General features: G+C 44.8%; 1 protein-coding gene across 1 annotated transcript in view; it reads right to left on the bottom strand.

Moving 5' to 3' along the window:
• Positions 1–384: 384 nt before the first annotated feature.
• Positions 385–15,215, bottom strand: part of LOC126095384 (gonadotropin-releasing hormone receptor-like) — an 825,102-nt gene continuing 810,271 nt past the window's right edge. Inside the window, exons 7-8 of the mRNA XM_049910188.1 lie at positions 507–633; positions 385–429 (exon numbers count right to left, since the gene is read on the bottom strand). Coding sequence (XP_049766145.1) covers positions 385–429; positions 507–633 — 172 coding nt within the window. The remainder of the gene's footprint in view (positions 430–506; positions 634–15,215) is intronic.

The following is a 15,215-nucleotide window of genomic DNA, read 5'->3' as shown; positions in this document are numbered from 1 at the left end:
TCCCGTGACCTGCGGTGGATGAGTAAGTTCATTAGAGCGCCAGTCAACGGGAAGTCACAGCTCTAACAAGGCAGCAACGTGAAAGCACTGGGAGAGGGGTACAGCGGTAGCCGTAAACTAAAGCCCAGCAACTGCGGTCGAGCCTTTAGACACTACCGACGGCGGATGTGCCCCGCAAGTGACGCGGCAGCACGGCGGCTGTAGTTCCACAGTTAGAGCACCGTCTGGACGCTGCCGGCGTGGCCTGCGAGATAACAGACGCGCTGGTTTCCCAGGCAGGGATGTTGCTGTAGGCAGGGACGGCGAGGACTAGCCCCAGACGAGGGGGGCCCCGCCGGCGCGGCGACAGCGCAGCTACCGTCCCCAGCACCACGGAGCAGCACGTCAGAGCAGCGGGCGCGGGGGCGGCGTTAGAGCGCCGTCTTGAAGCTGCCGGCGCGAGAGGCGCGGCGCAGGAGGCGCACCGAGAGGCGGCTGGCGCTGGCGGCGGGGGCGGCACCTGCCGCGGCGGCGGCGGCGGGGGCGGCGGCCGGGCCCTCCTCCAGCGCCACCAGCGTCGTCTCCTCAGCCGTGGGCGGCCGCACGCGCCGCATGCTGCCCATCAGGCTGCGCTGCGTGAACGTCGAGCCGTCCCTAAGGGCACACGACGAGGCCGGCGTTAGCGTACCTCACGTACCGAGGTGTGTCGAAGCAAACCCAGTCTACCCAGCACATTACGGCCAACACGGGAAACTGACACTGAAAACGGACTGATATACCTAGTATTCACATATATTCTAAGACAAAAGAACACGATGCAACAAGAAGGGATTATGCGAAAAGGAGGGAAATCAGTGGATATTGTAACATTATGTGATTGTCTTATCATTTTAAATCATTCACTAATCGAGCAGTCGCTCGGCAACAGCTACAGTTAGCAAATAATGTTGCGAGAATGTAAAAGGTGAACGACCTGTGACGTAACTTGTTTATTGTCGAAGCGCCGTCAGAGATGAGTGAGTTATTGACTTTGAAAACCGCGGCGCGAAAAAACGGACAGAAGAAGAACACTTTTACACATTTTTTTTTTTGGAGGTACGAGATATTCTCGATGAACAGTTACTCATTCTTCTCTTGTCTCTTGTCTCGGACGCGCATGTTTTGCCGCCGTATTATTATCGTTAAAAATAATATTGTTTTTGTGAAAAGTGAATGTGTAATACTAAAAGTGCCTAGCAGTAGATTTATTGTGCGACGTGTATGTGAAAACGTCAAAGGAATTGTTTTCATTAAGAGAAGTGCCAGTCAAAACGGCATCCATTGCCACTTCATTGCAGTGTAAGTTCGTCTATTAATTGCCATAAATTCAGAGTTAAATGGAACTGGTGTATGGCCTATTTATTTAATATAGAATCTATGTCGCACTCCTTCATGAAGTTATTTAATTTTCTTTATGTTTCTGCCAAATAGAGAGTTCACAGTCACGAATTCTTTCATCGAGTTCGGACGGAAGTTGCATGCGGCGAAATATTTTCTCCGCGCCATATTCTACTGGTAAATGCATGATAAACTACGGTCCCTTAGGAAATTCATGTTGAGCTATCCAAAATAATTATATTTTGAATAGGCATTTATTCTCCTCTGCAATGCAACTTCCGACTGATCAGACGATCAAAGAAGAATCAGCCGCACACGGTCGGCGTTCGCAAATATGTTTCCACCGCTGATTATAGCTATATGTTATAGCACAAAAGTAAACATATTGTTATAATTAGAGACTACGAACGGGGACATTTATAACTGTATGTTTATGTATACACATTGCGTAAACATATCGCTATAATATGATATACGAGGGTCGCTCCAAAAGAAGTGCACACTATTTTTTTTCAAATCCATCTTTTATTCTACATGTTTCAAAGTTTTACAGTGTGTAGATACATCCTTTAGGAACAATATTTTCATTTCTCCACATAATTTCCATCCCTCTCAACTGCCTTACGCCATCTTGGAACCAGCGCCTGTATACCCGCACGGTAAAACTCTGGACCAACCTGTTGGATGTTTGCCAGCGTGCACAACGGAGTCATCATGTTCTAACCTTGTTCCACAAAAAGTGTCTTTCAGTTTACCAAAGAGATGATAGTCACATGGAGCCAGGTCAGGACTGTAAGGCGAGTGTGTCAGTGTTGTCCATCCGAGTTTTGCGATCGCTTCCATGGTTTTTTGACTGACATGTGGGCGTGCATTGCCGTGCAACAGCAAAACATCCTGCTTTTGCCGATATGGTCGAACACGACTCAGTCGAACATGAAGTTTCTTCAGTGTCGTCACATATGCTTCAGAATTTATGGTGGTTCCACTTGGCATGATGTCCATAAGCAAGAGTTCTTCGGAATCGAAAAACGTCATAGCCATAACTTTTCCATCAGAAGGTGTGGTTTTGAATTTTTTTTTTCTTGGGTGAATTTGCATGATGCCACTCCATTGATTGGCTCTTCGTCTCTGGTGAAATATGATGGAGCCATGTTTCATCACCTGTCGCAATTCTTCCAAGAAATTCATCTCCACCATTCTCGTACTGTTCCAAAAGTTCGCTGCATACCGTTTTTCTTGTTTCTTTGTGAGCCACTGTCAACATCCTGGGAACCCACCTGGCACAAACCTTTCTTAACGCCAACACTTTCAGTATTCTGGAAACACTTCCTTCCCCCATCCCCACGTAGCCTGAAAATTCGTTCAGTGTGATGCGCCTGGCAGCAGTCACCAATTCGTTAACTCTCTCTATATTACTTTCGAATACATTATCGGAGAGGCAGTGATCAATGTCTTACAAATATTTACTATTAAAAAACAGTCTTGATCGCGATTTATTTATCAAGGTGCCCGGTTTCGTCCACTACTGTGCTCATCTTCAGACCATTGAGTACGAACCTCTTTCCGTTGCAGAATCACTACTCAGTAGTGATTCTCCAATGGAAAGAGGTTCGTACTCAATGGTCTGAAGATGAGCACAGTAGTGGACGAAACCGGGCACCTTGATAAATAAACCGTGATCAAGACTGCTTTTTAATAGTAAAAATCTCTGCACATTGTCTGGAGTCTGTGCAGTACGAGGCCTGCCGCTGCGAGGACAATCCTCAACATTGCCACGCCCGCTTTTATCACGTAACCTGCTTGCCCACCGACTAACTGTACTGCGATATACAGCAGCATCTCCATACACCTTTTTCAACCTCTTGTGGATGTTTCCCCACTCTCTCGTTCTCACAGAACAGGAATTCTATGACAGCACGTTGCTTCTGACGAACGTCAAGTGTAGCAGCCATCTTGAAGACATGCTGTGACGGTGCCACTCACGGGAACAGGTTGAACTAAGTTTGAAAACAAGCGGGAAGGATGTACCTACACACTGCAAAACATTCACACATGCAGAATGAAAACTGTATTTTTACAAAAATAGTGTGCCTTTCTTTTTGAGTGACGCTCGTACATACACAGACAAACAAATAATTAAAATTTCATAATAAAATGGACGATTTATTTATGAAAAGGAGCTTCATTAGTTGAGCAAGTCAATAGCGCGTTGGTCCACCTCTCACCCTTATACAACAGTTATTCAGCTTGGCAATGATTGACAGAGTTGTTGAGTGTCCTCCTGAGGGACACCGCCCGAAACTTTGTCCAGTTGGGCTGTTATGTCGTGAAAACCCAGAGCTGGTTGGAGGGCCCTGCCCAAGATGCTCCAAACGTTCTCAATTGGGGGTAGATCTGGCGACCTTTCTCGGCAATGGTTGGTTCAGCAATCACGAAGACAAGCAGGTGAAACTCTCGTCATGCCTGTTATCTATGTGAAATGTAAGCCCAGGCTGGTCTGCTAACCGGAGCGTAGAATATCGTCAACGTATCGCTGTGTAAGGGTGCCGCGGCAACAGTCAGGTAGGTATCCCATCACTGTTCGGGGCGTCTCCAGACACATCATCGTCGGTCACTGGGGTTTAGTTCAAACATAACTGAAGACAATTCTACTCCAATCATTGAATTCCAAGACGTAGGAATGTCTGGAGTCGCCCCAAACAGAGGTGGGATAACAATCTGACCGTCGCCCGTCATACGTTGCAACCATCAGAAGTGGTCGCCTAACTCTTCCTTGGCCAGAAAGGTCGTCAGATCCCTCACCAGCTAAAAACGTTTCGAGCATTATGGGCGGACCTCCCCCTCCCCCCCCCCCCAACCTACTCAGTATTTTGAACATATAAGCTGCCAACTCGATACAGTCAGGAGCACATCCAAGAACTCTATCAAACAATGCCAAGCTGAATAATTCCTTTCATAAGGGCCGGAGGTGGACTATCGCGTGACTTGCTAAACCAAGTTTTTTCTCTTGAATAAATCATCGAATTTTTCTGAAACTGTAATAACTTTTCCGTATATGTACTTCACATCCACCGATTTCGCTCCCATTCGGATAACTGCAGCGTGAAGCGTCGTATTTTTGGTCATAGGCTATATGGATGTGTAGAACCCAGTTACGATGGAAGAGAGACCTGATGGCCCAATAATATTAGTTAAAGTAAACAAATAAAAAAATATACAATATCATATGGGAATGATTCAACTATGGAAGCAAGCTGGAGATGGTGCTGTAAGCAAGTTGACAGAGAAACAACAAAAAATTTTGGGTCGGCGAAACATTACCTACTGATTGTACTTCTGCTTTGATTCATCGCTTGCACGTACAAGGACATATGACTGATACTGTCGACGGATTTTTCTGATACCAGTAAAAGATTTTCTCTAAGGCCATTTGAAACAGCCATAAATCCCAAAGGGGCACATAACAAGGAGAATAGCAGGGAGGATTCAAAACAAATACTAAACCTGAAGTTAGTGCTAGACCAAATGAATACAGGTGGTAAGAAGTACACTCCTGGAAATTGAAATAAGATCACCGTGAATTCATTGTCCCAGGAAGGGGAAACTTTATTGACACATTACTGGGGTCAGATACATCACATGATCACACTGACAGAACCACAGGCACATAGACACAGGCAACAGAGCATGCACAATGTCGGCACTAGTACAGTGTATATCCACCTTTCGCAGCAATGCAGGCTGCTATTCTCCCATGGAGACGATCGTAGAGATGCTGGATGTAGTCCTGTGGAACGGCTTGCCATGCCATTTCCACCTGGCGCCTCAGTTGAACCAGCGTTCGTGCTGGACGTGCAGACCGCGTGAGACGACGCTTCATCCAGTCCCAAACATGCTCAATGGGGGACAGATCCGGAGATCTGGCTGGCCAGGGTAGTTGACTTACACCTTCTAGAGCACGTTGGGTGGCACGGGATACATGCGGACGTGCATTGTCCTGTTGGAACAACAAGTTCCCTTGCCGGTCTAGGAATGGTAGAACGATGGGTTCGATGACGGTTTGGATGTACCGTGCACTATTCAGTGTCCCCTCGACGATCACCAGTGGTGTACGGCCAGTGTAGGAGATCGCTCCCCACACCATGATGCCGGGTGTTGGCCCTGTGTGCCTCGGTCGTATGCAGTCCTGATTGTGGCGCTCACCTGCACGGCACCAAACACGCATACGACCATCATTGGCACCAAGGCAGAAGCGACTCTCATCGCTGAAGACGACACGTCTCCATTCGTCTCTCCATTCACGCCTGTCGCGACACCACTGGAGGCGGGCTGCACGATGTTGGGGCGTGAGAGGAAGACGGCCTAACGGTGTGCGGGACCGTAGCCCAGCTTCATGGAGACGGTTGCGAATGGTCCTCGCCGATACCCCAGGAGCAACAGTGTCCCTAATTTGCTGGGAAGTGGCGGTGCGGTCCCCTACGGCACTGCGTAGGATCCTACGGTCTTGGCGTGCATCCGTGCGTCGCTGCGGTCCGGTCCCAGGTCGACGGGCACGTGCACCTTCCGCCGACCGCTGGCGACAACATCGATGTACTGTGGAGACCTCACGCCCCACGTGTTGAGCAATTCGGCGGTACGTCCACCCGGCCTCCCGCATGCCCACTATACGCCCTCGCTCGAAGTCCGTCAACTGCACATACGGTTCACGTCCACGCTGTCGCGGCATGCTACCAGTGTTAAAGACTGCGATGGAGCTCCGTATGCCACGGCAAACTGGCTGACACTGACGGCGGCGGTGCACAAATGCTGCGCAGCTAGCGCCATTCGACGGCCAACACCGCGGTTCCTGGTGTGTCCGCTGTGCCGTGCGTGTGATCACTGCTTGTACAGCCCTCTTGCAGTGTCCGGAGCAAGTATGGTGGGTCTGACACACCGGTGTCAATGTGTTCTTTTTTCCATTTCCAGGAGTGTATGTCGTAGCATCTGTTGGTTTTAAAAAGATGGAGTGACTGACGTAAGTACTCTCATGAACATCTTGCAGGTACTACGACTGGACCAGAAGCCCCACAATCATATTCACCCATTGGTAAACAACAGCAGAACAAGGCTCAAGTCGAGAGGACCACTTACAAGAAGTTTTGAAATCAAGGCTGAGAGACGGTCTCTCCCGCCTCTTCTTTAACTGTGCCCTGCAAAAGGTAATAAGAGAGTGTCGAGAGGAGTTAGTTGGACAGGACGTCCAAGTCGTGTCTCCGTACAGCACACCGAAGATGGTTCATTGTTGATTGCCCGGAATTTGCCGACGATCTGACGCACATACTTAACTCAATAGAAATTTCAGTGCATCAACTCAGTGCTCTCAGGGAGCAAGAAGCAAAGGTAGGGTTACATGTGTCTCTTGAATAAAATGCAACACAACACGAACACAGTGATTCTCCTGGCACACTGCATCGGGAGTGGTAAGAAATCAAGAAAACCAACAAGTTTAAATTACTGGGAGAATATCCGACATCCAGTGTTTCCGAAAGACTAGCATTATTAACCCGTTAAACAAGGGGCAAATGACATAGCAACTGACCCAAAGTACGTATAACGAAACGCGTCTCTCCTGTAAGACAAAAGACAGTTGTAGATGATCACCTGCCCCGAAGCCCCTAACAATTCCGAGTGTCTAGTACTCAACAGGAATAGTCTCACTCACAAATCTGAAACCGAGGAGAGGAACATAACGAGGAAGTTATGGGACCAGTCTTGGTAAGTAACGAAATGAGAAGGAGGTGAAACCAAAGCCTCCACGAGTGCTGCACAATAATATGGACTTTGCTAGGAACAGACATCATGCCTTGTGTGGACATCCCAGGAGATTGTTCAGGCATATCCTCCGTACTGGCGAAGGAGCAAAACAAGGTCACCAAAGCAGAGAGAAGTTATAAAAGATCTGCAGGAACTAGGATGTGCAAAAAGAGACCCAAAAGTCCGGACATATCTCGGGATATGCTTATTCGAGTGACGTGTGCAACAAAGCACCAAGAGGAAGGAACAGTACAGGCATAGCATACGCAACTACTGGGCGAACGACCAAAGAACAATATCGTATACACTAATTGAATGTCGTGGTCCTTAGTGGAGCTATACGAAAGAAGGAGAAAAAGGAACTACCGCAAGGGCATTTCAAACGCCGTAATCGGTTTCGAACGGTCAGTGGTTATCTTCAGACTGTCAGTGGATAAAAATACGAGACGCGGAAAGATTACAAAACCAGAAAATTAGGATAATAACTGTCTACCAAAAGAAAATGAAATGAAAATCATATACAGCAAGCAGTGACGTAAAATACCCATTCCGCTGTCGACAATACTAAATCAACAATAGGTAGAGGTCGAAGTTTTTTAGAGGAGTGAAATCATATGTATATCTTTAAACACATGGAACACACCCGAAGACAAAATTAATTCGTCAGATTATATACTTATATTTCACAGAGTAATCTTAATGAAATTTTTTAGACAGCTTTTAAATTTCAGCGTTCGTTAAAAAGGGTAGGAAGGGTAGTGGGATCAGAGGACTGGATGAGAGTCATTGCTTACGTTAAACAAGGAAATTATTTGATAAGAGTATTGACGAAGTAAAGTAAAGCAATATAGTGAGAATATATGCATGTTCTCCCCAACCTTTAAGGTCAAATGGATCCTAAACTGGCAAGTGAATCGACAGTGACACAAGGGAGACTCCACTCTAGAAAACGTAATCTCAAATTTCCAACGTCACTACGGAGGCAGTGCTGGCTCTTCCTGCTACATTGGAGGCGAAGACGAGGGCATTTAGGTCGGACGTTTTTCAGTGTCGCCAGATCAACACCTTAGCGAAAAAGAATGTCTCTCTCTGTGGAAGCGTGTTTACGAAGTGAATTTGAACTCAACGGCTCTTATCTTATTTTCCGGCCGACACATTATCTTGGGATTATTTCACTACATTGATTCTCTGAAACCGAAAAATTATCTGAACCTTCCATTCTACCGTCCCTTTCTACATCTACATATACATATAGATGGATACTCTGCAAATCACATCTAAGTGCCTGGCAGAGGGTTCATCGAACCACCTTCACAATTCTCTATTATTCCAATCTCGTATAGCGCGCGGAAAGAATGAGCACCTATATCTTTCCGTACGAGCTCTGATTTCCCTTATTTTATCATGGTGACCGTTTCTCCCTATGTAGGTCGGTGTCAACAAAATATTTTCGCATTCGGAGAAGAAAGTTGGTGATTTTCGTGAGAAGATCAAGCCGCAACGAAAAACGCTTTTCTTTTAACGATTTCCAGCCCAAATCCTGTATCATTTCTGTGACACTCTGTCTCATATTTCACGATAATACAAAATGTGCTGCCTTTCTTTGAACTTTTCGATGTAATTCATAATGTTCGAACACAACATATGTTCTAAAATCCTGCTGCATGTCGACGTTAATGATATGGGCCTTAATTTAGTGGATTACTCCTACTACCTTTCTTGAATATTGGTGTGACCTGTGCAACTTTCCAGTCTTTGGGTACGGGTCTTACGTCGAGCGAACGGTTGTATATGATTGTTATGTATGGAGCTAATGCATCAGCATACACCGAAAGGAACCTATTTGGCTTCACTACTCCGATGATATTTACTTCTACGTTACTCATGTTGACAGCTGTTCTCGATTCGAATTCTGGAATATTTACTTCGTCTTCTTTTGTGAAGGCATTTCTCTAATACAACATCGTTTGCGGCGTATTAAATCCGTATTTTCTCCTTTTCCAGTACTGTAGGTAGGTTTTATGTACCTAATGTGATAAAAATCTTATTTCTCTGGAAGGCTGTATATTTTTTACTAACCGCTGAATGTAAGTATATTATTCTGACTTATTTTGGTATTCAGCTATCATAAGACTCGTCTAACATTTAGTTCAATTTGAGAAAATACTGTTACGTTGTATTTGGAATACACTTTTCTTATCCTAGAGCCGAAGCTACAGAAGATTTAAATTTAATCTTTTTTTCCATCTTCTGAACTTTCCTACTACACTGAAACAGCCTGTGTGCAACATAGAAAGTGCTATCTACGCAACAACAGGAATAGTGATGTTACCTTGTAACTAAGTGAAGTTAGCGAACTGCTACAGAAACGCCTCAATTTTCGAATATTTTGGAAGAAATCCACACATGCAATTGGGTTTCATAAGAATTTCAGTTGATTATGTAAGGTATATAACTTTCAACCTAAAATATTTTCATCCTCCTGTAGGACTATTTGAGTCGTTTCATGCACTGGGTGGTTTATTTAAATAAATCTCTGCTTTTGATATAGCGTTGCAGCCACTGAATTACGTCCGTAAATTTTTAAATTCGTTTAAGAACAGAGAATGAAGATTATGAGGAGAGTGCTGTTATGCTTTACGCTGCGAGTCGACTAGCCACGGGCGCAATATGACGAGATGTTAAGGCGCTACCCAAGGCGAACGCCTAAGCTCACACAAAAATATAAACTGAATGATCGGGCGAGTGAAATTTTTTCCTCTCCCCTGTACCTCAACACATAAATCACTGTAATAAAAGCACGCTTAGAAATAATCCTAATAACTTCATTTTCTTGCCCAGCGAACAAATGAATGTTCCAAAAGAAGAATCAACTTTTTCATTTTGATACGTGTCCACGATTATTACTAACCAATCGAAGGTTGTTTTCGTTTATAAGAGTGGAGCATCTGAAATATTCATTGCTTGTAGCGATTCAGCTATTAGTCGAAAGGAAGAAAGAAGATTAGGGGTTATCGCAAAAGGGCTCATTGGCGCATGCTCTTGGAGCCACTCTGGCACAGTTTTGGAGCAATCAGCTGGTACGTTGTCATGTTGAAGCTACAAGTTTCTAGTGTACTGTTGTAGGCAGACTGATGACTGAATGCTTACCACTAGACACAAGATTCCTCTATTTTTCGGCCGGCCGTGGTGGCCGAGCGGTTCTAGGCGCTTCAGTCTGGAACCGCGCGACCGCTACGGTCGCAGGTTCGAATCCTGCCTCGGGCATGGATGTGTGTGATGTCCTGAGGTTAGTTAGATTTAAGTAGTTCTTAGTTCTAAGGGGCTGATGACCTCAGAAGTTAAGTCCCATAGTGCTCATAGCCATTTGAACCATTTTGAACCTCTATTTTTCGCTGGTGCGAAAAATGCCGTACTTTTGAAAAGCATCATTTTTGTTCACATATATGTGCACTCCAACATCTACCTGAATTGTGGTGTCCTATTAAGCGGAGTGGATCACTGCATGAGGTTTCGACGTGAATGTACCCTGTCATCAACCTTTACTGAGGCATACCGCGTCTCAATGGCCCAGGCACCGTTCTTCTATGCTTTGAGCACTCAGTGGCAATACTGTTAGTTCTCAGTACGCTGATATGTGCTGAGGAGTGGCCTTCTTCGCCGTACAGCATGTAGTTCGTTTTGATATGTACAGATACTGTGTTTCAGTATCATTTTACTGTCGTATGGTGAGTCCATTAATTGCTGTGAACCACTATAGTCGCAGGCCCGCATTCCTTCAACTTGTTGTTGCCCACGACGGTTTGCTCTGGCTGCGATAGTATTTCCCATGTGCATGTGATCCCTCCACATCATTACACGACGAGAGGCAAAAAAGCCCAGAGCCTTCATGGCCTCGGAGATGGCGTGCCACGTGCACCGTACTATCTGGCAGCAAACACACGTGTCCGCATCGCACGTGTTTGGCATCCTATTCTTGGCGTCGTCCCTGATTGTGAATAAAAGTCTCAGTGCGATACATGCGGACCCGCTCTGTTCACCAATGGAGCTACAAATGTCACGCTCCGAAACAACAAGTCTGTATCCAAATATCTCGTAAGAATAAAAGCACATGCTACCTAGTACGTTCCAAAACGCCACGCATAAAAATGGGGTTTTTCCGATTGTTATACTTAGCGTTTTATTGGTGACAAAGAGATAGGGTCAAGCATTTTGGGTAGCCCTTGTACTATGGGCCATTTGCACGAGTGTACCCAATTGCATCGTCCTACTGTACGTATCCTACATTACAGATTCAAAGTTTCAATATTAGACACTTCCTCCAGCTTACGCAAATGGCGCAACTCGGCTGGTTCTTTTGGTATTAGATGTGGTCTACTGTGCGTCTTAAGGCTCTTATGAAGGCATAATTTAGTTCGTGAGCGGTTCCTGTGAAAACTCGAAAACCGTGGTTTTTGGGTACCAAAACCGTGCCGTGGTTTTCAAGCCGGTTATGCACAGCAAATGGCTGAAATTTTTACGACATATTTCTAAAATCGCGACGCTCACCAACCCTGAAAATTTTCTTGATAACTTTCTCCGTGTCTGATGTACAGGGGTTCAAAATTAACCTAATTGTGCACGTAAAACACGCACGTAATATCAGGTGTGAGCGAAAACGTAATTTTTAAGTAACGTAGCACCCAAAAATATGCTGTAAAGTGTCTTCATTATCATCATAATGGTTCTGGGAACCCCATGTTCAACTTCTGAAGCATATGCAGAATTTGTGTGCACGTAAAATTCAGTCTGAGGTGGGAAATTACTTTTGGATCATTTCAGTTTCTCATAAGTAAACTATAAAAAATTTAGTGACCCATATTATTCTTTTCAAATGAGTGACATGCCCTGTAGCAGCAGGGAAAAGAAGAGAAATAGAGAAAGATGCCACTATCGGAGCACAAAATACGTTAATATGCTCCTGATTGAAAAATCTCTGACTGAAAGGTGTCATTCTACCTTCCTCAGCAACTTCAAATATTTTCGCCATAGTTTCGGCTTGCGAACGTATTCGCACTTTCTTATGCTGAGCGAGAAGAAGACAGCGGCACTGGGAAAGGGACTTCATGGTAATAAACCCTGAGAGACTGTAAGGAGCAGGTGCAGCATAGAAAGAGCGAAGGGGACAATGGCAGTGTTAGAGAAAGAGAAAGAGTGACAGTGGAATATAGTCGACAATGACGTAACAGTACTGGGAGAAGAGTGAAGGAGAAAGTGACGATGGCAGAAGAATAAATAGAAGGACAAAGTGAAAGTGGGTTACAGTCAGTGATAATGAAAAACAGAGTCTATTACAATAACGATGAGTCAGGGAGAGATAGTGAGAAGAGACTGCAGCAGAAGGAAGGAAGGAAGGAGTGAATGAGATATTAACAGAAAGAGAGAGCAATAGGGAGACAGCGAGAGTGAGAGGAGACAGTAGTAGTAGTAGTAGCAGTAGTAGTAGAACAGGTCAAAACACGCTCTGGAGGTGAGACAGGAGACAGTTACAGCTGGGCACCAAGAGATACTGACGCTGAGTGGAGCTGAATAAGTGAATGAGACTGGACAAGTGGGAATGGGCGGGTATGGGGGACTTACAGAGATAGACTGGTGTTGTGTAAGCGAGTTACAGTTAGGGGAGCTTGTGGGGGTTAGAGATGAGTTGCATGTTAAAAAGAGCGCGAATATGTTCGCATTCCAGAATATATGGGAACTTTTTGAAACGTGTTGAGGAAGGTAGAAAGAGGCAGCTGGTAGCAAAATTTTCTGCCAGCGTCTTTTAAAATAGGAACATAATAGCCTCTTTCCTGTTCCGACAGAAACGTTTTTTTGCTGGTGTGTTATAAGCTATTCTACTTATGGGGATATCCTATTTCGTTTTTCTATTTACTGAACGACATGTATTATGTTAACTTAATGATTTCATCCGATTGCTTAAATTGACTATAATGAATCAGAGAATGACATAAATGGTGAACCCTACTTCCACCTACTAAATTTCAGAGGTTGTTCAGAGATACCTTCTCAGTATTTTCGTATCGCAGATCCGTCATCTCCGGTGGCTCGTTGCAGAGTAACGGCATTTCGTTTGATTTCTTACCGCACTTATTCTTGTGTCTGAACTGCTTTAAATACAGGGTTATTACAAATGATTGAAGCGATTTCACAGCTCTACAATAACTTTATTATTTGAGATATTTTCACAATGCTTTGCACACACATACAAAAACTCAAAAAGTTATTTTAGGCATTCACAAATGTTCGATATGCGCCCCTTTACTGATTCGGCAATCATCAAGCCGATAATCAGGTTCCTCCCACACTCGGCGCAGCATGTCCCCATCAATGAGTTCGAAAGCATCGTTGATGTGAGCTCGCAGTTCTGGCACGTTTCTTGGTAGAGGAGGTTTCTGAATCTTTCACATAACCCCACAGAAAGAAATCGCATGGGGTTAAATCGGGAGAGCGTGGAGGCCATGACATGAATTGCTGATCATGATGTCCACCATGACCGATCCATCGGTTTTCCAATCTCCTGTTTAAGAAATGCCGAACATCATGATGGAAGTGCGGTGTAGCACCATCCTGTTGAAAGATGAAGTCGGCGCTGTCGGTCTCCAGTTGTGGCATGAGCCAATTTTCCAGTATGTCCAGATACACGTGTCCTGCAACGTTTTTTTCGCAGAAGAAAAAGGGGCCGTAAACTTTAAACCGTGAGATTGCACAAAACACGTTAACTTTTGGTCAATTGCGAATTTGCTGCACAAATGCGTGAGGATTCTCTACCGCCCAGATTCGCACATTGTGTCTGTTCACTACACCATTAAGAAAATGTTGCTTCATCACTGAAAACAAGTTTCGCACTGAACGCATCCTCTTCCATGAGCTGTTGCAACCGCGCCGAAAATTCAAAGCGTTTGACTTTGTCATCGGGTGTCAGGGCTTGTAGCAATTGTAAACGGTAAGGCTTCTGCTTTAGCCTTTTCCGTAAGATTTTCCAAACCGTCGGCTGTGGTACGTTTAGCTCCCTGCTTGCTTTATTCGTCGACTTCCGCGGGCTACACGTGAAACTTGCCCGCACGCGTTCAACCGTTTCTTCGCTCACTGCAGGCCGACCAGTTGATTTCCCCTTACAGAGGCATCCAAAAGCTTTAAACTGCGCATACCATCGCCGAATGGAGTTAGCAGTTGATGGATCTTTGTTGAACTTCGTCCTGAAGTGTCGTTGCACTGTTATGACTGACTGATGTGAGTGCATTTCAAGCACGACATGCGCTTTCTCGGCTCCTGTCGCCATTTTGTGTCACTGCGCTCTCGAGCGCTCTGGCGGCAGAAACCTGAAGTGCAGCTTCAGCCGAACAAAACTTTATGAGTTTTTCTACGTATCTGTAGTGTGTCGTGACCATATGTCAATGAATGGAGCTACAGTGAATTTATGAAATCGCTTCAATAATTTGTAATAGCCCTGTATACCTGCACAACGGTGTGAACGTCTACGGTGGAGAAAAGACCCTCATGGAATTTATCTCACATGAATAGGACGATTGCTGCACAATGAATGAGCATTTTATTACGTGTTTCTTGTGGATTAAAATATTCAATATCTTCTGTGTTTTAATATTCATGACAAATGAAATGTTTTAAGTGATTTTCGTACCAGATAATGGTTTACGGCCGAAACCGGTACTACTAATAAAAGCCAGTTGATGCAGTTCAGTGTCATGAGTTTTTTGAAACATATATCGACTGATGAAAACTGTCTGGAAAAAAATTGTTTCGTTCACTCACAGTATTTGCTGTTGACAGCACTATTTTCCACTTTACCCTTCGCACTCAAGCTAGAATCTAGTATTACTCTTTGGGTGTTTCGGCAGTGTTGGTTCTATATTAGTAGTGACATACATCGGTAGGGATAAATTTCCTGATAAATAATTGTCCGATATGCAACTGGCGTCGGGTACATCAGTACTGTGGAAGAGAGAAGAATCACAACTACCTAGCGACAGCAACCATATCACTGTACTTTAGCATCTTTGGCTGGTATT

Source organism: Schistocerca cancellata, chromosome 8 (assembly GCF_023864275.1).
Source record: "Schistocerca cancellata isolate TAMUIC-IGC-003103 chromosome 8, iqSchCanc2.1, whole genome shotgun sequence".
In the NCBI taxonomy this organism is placed as follows: Eukaryota; Metazoa; Arthropoda; class Insecta; order Orthoptera; family Acrididae; genus Schistocerca; species Schistocerca cancellata.
This window is presented reverse-complemented; position numbering and strand designations above follow the sequence as displayed.